Here is a 13,144-nt window from a genome sequence, read left to right as displayed (position 1 = left end):
AAAACTAGTGATAACAGCTGATCTACAAGCACACAACGCCTCACACCGCGAGGCGTTGTGTGCTTGTAGATCAGCTGTTTTCACTACTTTTTTGCGATGGCCTTGTAAGTGGAGATACGAGGATTCTGCCTGACGATGACGATAAGTTGACTGCCACTGTCACTGCATGCCTTCATTCGTCAACTCCTAACCCTAAACCTGAGCTCTATCCCTAATAGCGTTTATAGCCTCTTAAAGGAATAGTTCACCCCCAAAATGACTTGACTTGAGTTCAATTCTGTCTTTAATTTGATTATAGTACATTTACCCCCATCGATTCCGGATGGAGAAACAAATGCATTTGTGTGTCCATCCGGAAGCAATGGGGGTAAATATTATAATCAAATGATTGGCTTAGGAATGCGACAAAACATTTTTTTGTTTGTTTATTGAACTCAAGTCTCCATGTGGTGAGTACTCGATAGAAAAAAAGTCATTTTGAGGGTGAACTATTCCTTCCGCAAAAGATCAGAGTGTGGAGGATTTGGAGGAAGTCAGGAGGACATTTGGTTCTCACTAGAGTTTAGGTACACAAACAGAACACACATGTGCCGCTGGATGTCTCCTTAATCAGAAAAGCCACTGTGATGGAGCACAGCCCAGAGGCCCGTCCGTCCACGCCATGGTGATTTGTAGATGTTAGTTCTCCACCATCGTCCTGGCTTTGATCGCCTAACAGTGAACCAGCGAACTGCAGCAGACTGCTGTTAATGTTTGCTAGCTTTTATTGGGATAAGATAAAACGACATACTACAAGATACAATAAATCTCGAACTTTATTGATCCCTGGGGCAGGGGGGGGGGGGGGGGGGGGGGTTGAGTGATTCTATTACCCAGTAACCAGGTAATAGATAGAGCTACGATAGAAAGACAGGATATCGTCGTTGTCGGGTGGAAACCTTGTATGTCCATAACCGTTCGTTTCGCATTTATCATTTTACAAATGATTTAAACTAGTGAAAACAGCCGATCTACAAGCACACAACGCCTCGCACCGCGAGGCGTTGTGTGCTTGTAGATCTGCTGTTTTCACTACTTTTGTGCGACGGCCTTGTATGATGAAACAGGGCTTTACTTTGCGAAAGAACGTACAAATTTGAAACTTGGAGATACGAGGTTTCCACCCGACAACGACGACATAGCGGCCGGTCACATCTGCTATACGCACGCAGACCCATCTCATTAAAAATAAAATCTACAGATACAGAAAACAGGAACTTAGGCAACAAATGTCTAAACTTGGCATACTGCAATGTGTGTGCAGGGTTCTTCAGTAGAGATTGAACCAAAACAAACAAGCACATCTGGTGTATGTAAAGGACTGGCGTCTGCTATCCCTTGCACGGTATTAATGAAATAAATTACTTACTTTATTTATCTTTCGGCTCGAGTCCTGATGTGGGTCTTTATTTGATACAGCGTCTAGATACATTGGAAACACTGGGGGAAAATAGGGGAGAGACATGCAGCAAAAAGGGTCTGGTCTGTACCCTATAACCACTCGGCTATCCTCTGCTCTGAATCTTGTAGAGCAGGGGTCTTCAACGTTTTCAGGCCAAGGACCCCTTAGCTGAGAGGGAGATAAAGCAGGGACCCCCACTACATATTGTGTAGAATTGTGTTGCAGATTCTTATTGACTTGTTTGTAGAGATGCTCCGACTGCGATTTTTGGGGCCGATACCGATCACCGATCAACTGGAATCAGTATCTGCCGATACAATAATTCTTCTAATTATTGTGTTACTGTAGCAGCATTTATATATTTAATGATTCTTCTTACAAAACATTGACATTGTATATTAACCCTTTTTGTGCCTATCCCGGACAAGTTCGGGATTTTTTCAATCCAATACAATGTTTTTTTTTGCTAATTGGGCAACGCCGCCGCACCGCGCCGCCCACTCCAATACAAACTCACATCTTTAGAGACCTTTTTCTCTGAACTGTGTTCCCAGGGCAGCGACAACGTTTTTTTGCGGCTAAAATAGCTTCAGATCGGGCTTCTAAAAAATAAAGAAGCTAATAGCTAACTGTTAGCTAACTTCACCCGGTCTTCATCCATAACAGTGTTTGCAGTGAAAGCCCAAGCAACTACTGCCTGTGTAGACGGAAGTTAGAGCGAAGGCCTATGCAGAAATGTCTGGCACTCTAGCGGCACCTTGTGGCCCCTGGCAGTAAATGCGTTAAGTATAAACATTAGGAGATTGCAGGCTGAGGTCCTTTAGGATCCAATTCAACTTGTAGGAGTTGAAGCTGAGGTTACATTCAGTCCAACAGATAAATATTGTGAAAATAGCTGATCTAGCTTGTAGATCGGCAAAGCCGTTACCGATCAAAGCCGATAGAGGCATTATCGGCCGATCACGATCATCACTCACCGATCAATCGGCACATCTCTACACGGTGTGTGAGGCAAGTGAGTCTCCAGTAAGCCAACAGTACAAGTGAAGCATCTGCCCCTTGGTGCTCCCCTGATACCAGTGTTGAGAACCAGTGAGGGCAAGGGCTTGCATGAGTGCACGTGCTGACCGCAGTCTGCACGTCCTCCAGGCATGTGCACAACAATCATATACATCACCTTTTATCTGTCTGTAAAAACTGCCCTTTCCAGACCATAAATGCAGTTTTTACTATGGTGAAAGAAATGCAAATGCTCTCTTTCCATGCCATACCTGAAGGCAGCATTCAATAGAATTGCCTTGTCCAAACTCTCCTGAACTTGAATGCAGCATCTTATGTTGAAAGAATTGCCCTCTCTGTGTATATACCATACTATACCATGGAGATGTGACCAAATTCTGGGCCACATCTCCAGTATTGACTTGATTATGCCTTAGTTCTGTGTGGTTTCACACTCCGAAAATAGCTGCTGCGACGCGTTGTGAGCTTGGAGGTCTGCTATTTTCGGTGCTTCCACCAAAAGGCCCTTTTGGAAATGTCAGCCCCTGCCTCTCTAACATTCTCTGCACGTCCCTGTCCCTGATAGGGCTGTCACGATATGACATTTTACATGACGATTAATTGTCACTCAAATAATTGGCGATTAACGATTTAATTGTGTTTTTGTCGTTGACAATTACATTTCTGTTTGGCCTTTAGGCTTTGAAGTTGCACATGGTAGATATGACACATAACCTAAATATACAGATAAATTACTGACATATTTGACAACTTTACACTTAAAAAAGAACATTGATAGTGGAAATAGCCGATCTACAAGCTCACAACGCGTCGCGATGCGACGCGCTGTGAGCTTGTAGATCGGCTATTTCCACTATTTTTGAGTCTTTTTTAAATATATGAACGTTTTTCAACATGGAAACGATTATGACGATTATGAAAAATAATCGCGATTATGTCAAATAATCACGATTAGACGATTATGTAATAATTGTGACAGCCCTAGTCCCTGACCTCCTCACTCTGATGCCATCATGTATTTTAACCCTAACCCTAACCCTTATCTTATCCCACTGAGCTACGGCTAATCATTTAACTGGAACTAATCATGTAACATAAAGCCCTAAAACCTTGGTTCCTGTCCAAAATACAGCTCATGTACGTACTGTAGTTGCTACTCACAGTGTTCACTACATGAGAACCTCCTCAGAGCCTCTGAGACCTCCCCGCCCTCCACACACTAGTCTTCTACAGTAAATACCACGGCAGCTGGAGCCACACAAAACCCTAATCAAAGAACAAGAGGCTTTGCCTCTGGAGGGAGAGCGGGCCTCTCACACCAAACTGAGCATTGATGTGTTCATCCATCACGGGCCCGACGTCGAGACTCAAATGAGCTTCCGTGGGTTTCTGAAGGGATTCTTGTTTATTTGCAAGAGAGAGTGGGTCTTTGATGAAGCTCATTGATGGACGAACACTCCTCTCCAGGGGTGTCGCACCAAATTCTGGGCCCTGGGTACTTTAACTATTGAAAAATAGCAGATATACAAGCTCGCAGCGCGGCACTCTGTGCCACACTGTGAGCTTGTATATCTGTTATTTTTGAAAAAAAAAGAAAATGTGTGCAAGTCTTTGAATATTTCAAATCCTTCAAAGTTTTTTTTTAAAAAAACCTATGTTCTATGTCAGTGTTTCATGTGAAGGACCCCCAAAATGATTTGGCCACGGACCCCCATCTCAGAATATTTACTTCCAGCGACCCCCCAGAAGTAAAATTTGAGTTACAAATGTTTGCTTAAAAAATACATATATTCAAAGATTTGCACACATTTCACGACTTTTCAAAAATAGCAGATCTACAAGCACGCAGCGCGGCACACGGTACCGCTCTGTGAGCTTGTATATCTGCTATTTTTCAATACTAAAGCATAACATAATTAAGGCCCCTCCACCTTGGGCCCTAGTAACTCAGTCCCCCCCCCCCCCCCTTTAGTGACGCCCCTGTGAACACCCACCGGTCACAGAAAGGAGTGCAGAGGGCCTATAGCAACCATCACTGAGAAAAGAGCTATTATAGCATGTTTCTGCTTTTCTAAGACCCGCTTTCAACCCACATTGTTTCCCAGAAGCAGCCCTGGCACTCACACAAGAGAGACTGGATTACATGTGTAGAGTAATTGTTTATTGTGTTTTATGTGTTTTATGGAAGGTGGGTTAGAGAAAGCCATTAGGCCTAGACAGAGACTTTACTTTAGCCTGAAGTTTGACTTATACTTTGCATGGGAGATCAGCTATCTCTGGTGAGTGAAACCAAGTGTAAATTGGTCTTGATGAGCGTGCACAGGAGAAACCTATGCTCAGTTTCGCATGTTTGGATTCAGACTTCCAAGGCTGTGTGTCTTACATACAGTCTCACCTGTATTTCCAGAGACAACAGCTTGCTGCTGGATGTGTGCGCGTGTGTGTGTGTGTGTGTGTGTGTGTGTGTGCGTGCGTGCGTGTGTGTGTGCGTGCGTGCGTGCGTGCGTGCGTGTGTTACTGTGTGCACATGCATGCATATTTGTGTGTATAGTAACTGGTTGCTTCTGGATGTATGCATTACACAAGCCTTTTTTCATCTGTGTGATTTTGTGTGTGTGTGTGTGTGTGTGTGTGTGTGTGTGTGTGTGTGTGTGTGTGTGTGTGTGTGTGTGTGTGTGTGTGTGTGTGTGTGTGTGTGTGTGTGTGTGTGTGTGTGTGTGTGTGTGTGTGTGTGTTATATTGTACACATGCACGTGTACTGTGCATACTTTCTGCATAGAATGAAAAGTTAAAGTGCCTGTAACTGTATGTGGGTGTGTATACAATAAGTGTGATTGTGTGTGCAGGTTTGCATGTGTGTCCGTCCGTGCATTGGTGGTCTTTTGAATCCACCGACACACGTGAGCAGACTGGGGGGAATGGAGTTCTTCTTTTCACTTTTCATTTCCTGCACCTCTTGACCGCAGTCGTGCTCAGACAGACAGAGCGTATTAACAGTGGGAAATTCCATCGAATGTATTGTAACTCTACGGGAAATTCCCATTGAGACGCCTCTATCGCTTCACCAAACACTTCCCTTTTCTTTCCCCACGGTTGCTACGGCAACCATGGAACGACCATGGCCATGGCCAGTGCCACGCAGAATGTCAGAGTGGGGATTAAGTGTGAAATGACCAAAGTGATGTTGGGATGGTGGGACACTTTAAAATATTTTTTTCCCCACTTTCTCAGAGAGGAAAAGGGGCCAGAACCACCATCTCATTATCATAGTTGCACCATCTCCGTTCACTCCATTAGGCCAATTATGGATCATGTAAATGAAGAAGATTTCTATAAAATATCATTTATTCCTAAAACCAAAGTACAGTGGCTCTGGAATTTGTTTAGGCGTTCTCAGAGTTGACAAGAACAGAAAGTAACGCTTGCCATCGGGGCAAACATTAGTTTACAGACACACTACTGTACAGTTCCTAACACTGACTCATCCATGCCCGATATACCATGAACCAGCCACATGACTTTCGGTGTTTCTGACCCCTCATTAGGGGTGGCCGATATGGTGATAAATATTGTTAAGACGATACAATGTCTCCACGATAAGCCTTTTCAGAGATACCGTATATAATATATTATGATACAATGAGGGAGCCTTGTAAAAATCCTGTTGAATTGTTAAGACAGAGATGAGATTCATTGCATAATTCATTTAAACCTGCATTTTGGTCTAAATCAGTAGTTCTCAAACTTTAAAATGTCACAGTCTCCCTTTAACTCTGACAGTATACAATGGAACCAAATGGACCCATAAGGGTCCATTTGGTTTCATTTGTATACTGTCAGAGTTACATACTTGTAAGGATCAATTTAGACCTCCCAAAAGGAACCCAGAGAGTCCCTGGAATCCACATTGAGGACCACTGGTCTAAATGATCTGTTACTCCTTTTTCTTTTAGTTTGAGTTTTTAGTACCTTGTACTGTAGGTGGTTGTACCTGAAAAATAACCATAAAAACCAACATGAAAAAGAATCGTGATTGTGTATCTTGATACTATCGTGATATTGTATTTTTCCATATCGCCCACCCCTACCCCTCATTGTGCTAATCATTCTATCTGTATGGCTCTGCTGCAGGCTCGAAGGCAGTTTGCATCCAGCTGTAGTGATGATGAAAGCCCCGCTACAGTGAAACGGTCGCACCTAATTAAAACGGCGTAAGGAAAATAAAGAAAGACGTCACTCAGCGATGTTCCAAACATGCCGTGACACCGGCCTGGTCCGGAGGCCTCCAGGAGCTTTTAACATCACACAGCTGGCAACGGTGCACACTTTCTCTGCTGACGTTGAGGCGGTGCCAGCTAGCTAGCAGCTTCCAGGTCAACCCAGCAGCTTCCAGAGAGAAAGTGGGCATGGACTTCCTGATAATAACTGCACTGTTTTCCCAAGAACCGAAAGGTCACGCGGCATGCTGTCTTTCTCCTTCCTCTCCTCCTCTTCTATAAATGGTATAAATGGTGCATTTATATAGTGCCTTTATCCAAGGCTCTTTTACATACTGTAGATTTTGCATTACATTCACCCAGTCACACATTCGTACACAGCTGGCGGAGGAAACCATGCAACCTGCTCATTGGGAGTAATTAGGGTTTTAAAAGAAGAGGAGTGATCCAAGCACTCAAAAAAGTCAAAGATGAGACTTCATCAGGGCATGTATGATATCACGATGCCCTGATGATGCCCAGTGGGTTGAAAACATGTTGGCTTTTTTGGGGGGGTAATTAATAAAGTACATTGATTTTACGCCCGCCCTCTCCTCTTTGACTTGTTTGAGTGCTCAGATCGCTCCTCTTCTTTTAAGCTTAGTCCCATTGATCCTAGAAGCACCAAGTGTACGCTTTTAACTCAACTTGTACCTCCACCGAGCACCTCGTTACTCTCTCTTTTCGGGAGCAATTAGGGGTTCAGTGTCTTGCTCAAGGACACTAACTCTGGGGAAGCCCGGGATGGGCAGCCTCTCTACCTCCTGAGCCACTGCCGCCCTCTATGCCCTCCCTCCTACAAGCCTCTTTGGCTGGGTATTTATTTAGCACAGGGTGTGAGATAAGATCAAATAAGATGGGAGACATGACAAAACTTGGATCCTCGAGAGGAAATTGTGTCTTTCCAGACAGGAACGAGTGAACAGGATAAGCTATTGATCGTGTTACAATAGCAGGAAAGTGGATTTAGCAACACACTATCAGTGCACAAGTCTAAAAATTAACACGTAACAGATGATTGATCGGGCATAGATGTAACAGGTGTGCGATGTTTACTACAATCACTCATATGTTGAAATGAACCCGACCTCAACTCCTGCTTAGCGCGGCATGTACTGTCATAACTACTTACGGCGCGATGATCTATGCACAAATCCTGTACACACACTACTGCCCCTGTTCTACAGCGTTTCTCAGGCCTTGTAGGCTGGCATCCATTCTGTTCTTATTGTTTCCTGCATGGTCCAAAGAACATGACTCACGGCTCAAAACTTTGTTTCCCTTAACCCTTCGCTCGCCATCAAACACACAAAGGCCTCACATGCTCTTGGGAGACATAATCCCGGCTTAAAACCCTTCAGTGGCTGGAGACCCGTCTTGAGTGCCAGTGACATTCTTTCGGAGGAGAAGGTTACAATAACACTTGCACCGTGCGATTCCCGCCCGCGCGTGGGTTCGGGCCAGTTTATGCTCCCATAAATTGAGTTGATGAGTTTGAGGTTTTTTTTTTTGCAGTTAAGGAGTGGTGGCAAGAGCACCTCTCACCCACTCATTACAGCCCGGGCAAAGCATTTCCCCACAACTTCTCAAGCACTTAACTGTTGCACTTTGTTGGACGCAGGATGCAGAAATAACTCGCGTAAACGGTTGAGCAAGAATCCAGTGGCGCCAGTTCAGCAAAAGCTGGGTATGGCAAAGATGGGAGTCCATGAAAAAATCAGGTTTTGTCAGTTTTTTCCCCGGGTTTCTAGGGTTTCTTGGGCTGGATATTGCAGCCTGGAACGGTTGTTCAAGTGCAGTTAAACTTGGCATGTTAGTAAACGTGCCACAATTTTTTTTTTAAACAATATGTTTATTTTTATTTTTTAAAGACACACAAAACCACTATACAATACAATAAAAGACCACAATCAAAATTCAGACAAAACAAAAAAGCATACAATATACAAAAAACAAAACACCTGACATCAACACGACACATAAGAATATAAAATAACTATGATACAAAGAGCACATACAACACATCAACATCCAGACTCCTATGCCACAAGGCCAGACAAACAACCGTAGAGAGAAAAAGAAAAAGCAGCTACCCTACTCCCGGTTCCTCCATCAAATAGGAAAGATCATTTCCCTTAACATACTGAATAAAATTCCCTCATATTTTCTCAAATAGCTCTTGTTTGTTTTTAAGAGTGTATGTGATTCTTTCTAAAGGAAGGCACAAAGATAGTTCCTTAAACCACTGAGCGATGCTAGGTTTCCCTGTCTTTTTCCATGAAAGGGCGATAACCCTTTTGGCTTGTAGGAACCCAAGGTCCAGATCTCGCAATTTTTTATCTTATGGCCAATCGGGTAAAGGCCTAATAAGAAGAGTTTTGGGTCTAGCTCAATATTAATAAGTAGTATCCGTTGTAACTCCTTTCTAACCTCCTCCCAAAACTCCTTTATTTTGGGACATGTCCACAAACAATGGAACAGAGTGCCTTCATCATCGTTACATCTGATACAAGTGTCTGGGATATTAGGATTAAATTTGTTTATTTTTTCTGGCGTGATGTACACCCTCATCAGCCAATTATATTGCAGCAATTTTAAACGAGTATTACTAGTCTGTGCCTGAGCCTCCTCACATGCTGTGTTAAACTCATCCATTGTTAGTTCCCCTTGTACATCAGAGTTCCAGGCATTAAATCTAGATTCAGATGTTTCGGGCGAGAAGTCCACCAGGAGAGTATAAAATCCAGATATGATGCCCCGTTCAAAAGGATTCCTAATGAGAGCTCTTTCTATTATCGACAGAGGAGGGATCGTCAGAGACTGTGCTTGTTTAACCCTTATAAAGTCCCTGAGTTGGAAAAATGTAAACAGGTGTGTTCTAGGAATATTACATTTGGCCATAAGTTCTTCAAATGAAAGCAGAGTCTTATTTTTACCAAAAACATCTTTTAGTTGTTTAATTCCTTTTCCAGCCCAAAGCTTAAAACCTCCATCTGCCCTACCCGGGGCGAATGCCTCATTCCCCCAAATCGGGCTGAAGCGAGAAATGGGGATGGTATCGCACAAATATTTCTGAACATCCTGCCATACCTTGATCATGTTTTTAACAATAGGATTGGTTGTAGCTTTTTTAAGTTTACTTAATGAGTTAGAATAGAGATAATTGGGCATCGAGATCTTTAAGGAACCTGATTCAATGTGTCTCCATTTAGGAGACCCCTCCTCTGTATAATAGAACATTATAGTTCTCAGCTGTGCTGCCCAATAGTACCACAGCATATTGGGGCATTTTAGACCTCCTCCTATCATAGGGCAAATATAGTAGGGAAAGCCGGAGTCTGGGGCGACGATTATTCCAAATAAAATTTCAAAACAACTTTTCCATTTTAAGGAAGAAACCGACAGGAGGAGGCAGGGGGATATTTTGAAATAGGTACAGCAGCTTAGGGAGTGTATTCATTTTGAGTATATTAATTCTACCAATTAGTGAGATTGAGAGGTCTGACCACCTACTAATTGCTTCAGAAATTGATACAGTAATTGGGTTGTAATTATGGCTTACAATATCCTCTAGTTTAGGTACAATTTGAATACCCAAATAAGTAAATTGCTCCACCGTTTTGAAATGACGTGTATAGATTGGAGGGTTATCCCTTTCTTCCTGGTTAAGCAACATAAACGTGCCACAATTGACAATAATGTATTATTGCACCTGTGCAGCTGACCTGCGGAACCTGGGAATATACCATTTTGTCAAGATGGGGAGAATACAAGTGTGGAGAATAGAATTATAATACAGTACCTTGTTAAAGTGACCATTTTTTACAATTTTGCATTTGTAGTTATTTTACTGTAATATAACAACACAATAACCAGCACAGATAGCAAAGAGACATTCATGGATTCATATTTTAAAGTAACTTTATTTTCCCCACTGAACCCAGAGTATCCCAGCTGCATACCCCTGCCATACCCAATTGACGCCCTGCCCTGAGCAAGAATCCAGTGGCATGGCAAACGTGCAAATAAGTGGAGAACAAACCAGTCGAGCTAAATGACACGACGGTCTGAATATACCCCATCTCTCTCTATGCAAGCTGGCGTTGACAGCTTTGTTCCATCCAGACACGCAGGAAAGAAAGAAAGTCATTCCATTGACACAAACATGAGAATTCATCCAGTAGCCCGCCAGCCAACTCCTGACACACTCCGAGACAGGAGCATGCACGTGTGAGCCAAGACGCACACGCGCACGCATGCACACACACACACACACACACACACACACACACACACACACACACACACACACACACACACGCATGCACGCATGCACGCTGTATGACATTAACTTTCAATGACTGAATTGATAACCCACTTTAAACCTGTCATCCCTATTTTGGGCATGTCATGTCATAGGAGAAAATGTAAAAAGAATATATACTATATATATATTTGCAGATTTACAAGCACAGAGCTTGTAGAACGGCTATTTTCCCTATTTGTCGTATGACCAACTATATTTGGCTTACGTGGTAAACCTCTAACCTTGACCCTCACCATTTATTGGTGAGCGTTACCTCAAATTAACCTGACCCTGATTCTTATTTTAAAATCTAAAATAAACACTTGAAAAGTTGTGGAGCAGCTAAATTGTCTTTGCAGAAGTACAAGTACCGACACCCACATGCACGCGCGCACACATGCACACACACATGCACGCACGCACACACACACACACACACACACACACACACACACACACACACACACACACACACACACACACACACACTCACAAACAAACGTGCACGCACACAACTTCTGTGCACTGGATCTATGGCTCCAGTCCACTCACAATGAGGTCTTTGAGGGCTTGGAGACTATTTCTGAGTAAACTCTCAGTCATCTGTCCCTGAAAAATTGGACGGTACGCGTATGTAAACACATTCTCACAAACCCCTAGGAATGGAAGAATACTGACTCGAGGGATGCCAAAACAAGGTTGTTTGTCGAGTTTATGGCCGTGATCACCCACCACCACCCTCACGTAATGCAAGGCCTTAAGTTCGGTATTTAGGCCTAGAATGTGTGTTGTTGCTCCTGCCAACAACAGCATACCAAAGCAGCTGCGTTCCCCGGTCTGTCATCCCATGAGCTTTTTGAGCGTTGCTAACCGCTCCTACATCTGGCTTTGTGTGTACGTATGTCTGTATGTTCGTCCCGCAAAGCTGGGCATTGGCATTGGCGGACGTCTAATGAAAGGAACTCATAAAAGGCACTGCTCACCTCACACTGGGTGGGATCTTTTTGGTACATTGGCTATTCGGAAATAGCTGATCTACATTGCTCACGATGCGACGCGTTGTGAGCTTGTAGATCTGCTATTTCACCCAAATAAATTGATAATGCAGAACTTGTTTTGAAAAATTGTAACACCATAAATCTTTTATGGATCCTTGGTAAATTAAATCTTTTCAGATAGCTTCCAAATACATAAAAAAATGATTGAGAACCGCTAGCTTAGAGCTCAGGAAATGTCATTGCGTCTTCTCATTGTCTGTCTTGGTGTGGTTCCTCCAGATGACGTGTCGGCAGACAGCAGCGCAGACTTCCCCGACCGCACGTCCATGATGGAGGTGAGGCTGCAGGCGCAGGAGGACGAGATCACCCTGCTGAAGTCATCGCTGGCCGACGCCCTGCGGAGGCTCCGCCTCCACGACCAGCTCCTCCCCTTACTCAAACAGCAGCTCATCACAGGTGGGCGGTGCCCTTTGACCTTCTCTCCCCCCTCTTAACCCCTACTACAGTCCTCTATCTCTGGGCATGTATCATGCATAATAGGCAAACATTTCGCGAATAATTTGGGTGAACAGCAGTGTTGAATTAGTCTTGGGTCGCACGCCCCCGCCGCCCCATATCTTTTCTGAGCAGGGGTCTCGCCTCTCACGCAAACGGACATGCATTGATGTTTTAACAAAGAAACAAGCCTATATGCATACTAGTAAGACTCCCCTGTATTGTAGGTGTTGAGCGACGTTCGCGGGACGTCTCTAGATAAGCGACCCCCCAAACATTGAATCACCAATGCACCACTGGTGAACAGTCAGAGAAAATAGCAAATCTAGAAGCTCACAGTGCATCACGTTGTGAGCTAGTGGACCTGCTGTTTTCACTATTCGACATACAATGAAGTATATAAACCCTCCTATATACAGTGGCATTCCACTCTGCACAGCTTGCACTACTTTACAGTAAAAAGGGTAAATGGTGCATTTATATTGTGCCCTTGACCAACACTCGGTGTGCATTACACACATTCCCACACCGATGGTTGAGGAAACCATGCAAGGCACCAACCTGCTCATCAGGAGCAGTTAGGGATTCAGTCAGTGTAATCTTGCTCAAGGACCACTTTGACACCAAC

At 43.7% G+C, this 13,144-nt stretch overlaps 1 protein-coding gene across 3 annotated transcripts in view; it reads left to right on the top strand.

Annotated features, from left to right (window-relative positions):
• The window catches only part of eml3 (EMAP like 3), a 61,473-nt gene that overhangs the window by 14,764 nt on the left and 33,565 nt on the right, over positions 1 to 13,144 (top strand). For all 3 annotated transcript variants that reach the window (XM_080742047.1, XM_080742046.1, XM_080742045.1), the window contains exon 2: positions 12,301 to 12,477. In XM_080742047.1, the coding sequence (XP_080598173.1) occupies positions 12,301 to 12,477 (177 nt within the window). The remainder of the gene's footprint in view (positions 1 to 12,300; positions 12,478 to 13,144) is intronic.

The sequence above is a fragment of the Nannobrachium achirus genome (assembly GCF_963921795.1).
Source record: "Nannobrachium achirus genome assembly, chromosome: 14".
NCBI classification, from domain to species: Eukaryota; Metazoa; Chordata; class Actinopteri; order Myctophiformes; family Myctophidae; genus Nannobrachium; species Nannobrachium achirus.
Note: the sequence above shows the minus strand (reverse complement) of the source record. Positions and strands in the feature narration are given on the sequence as shown.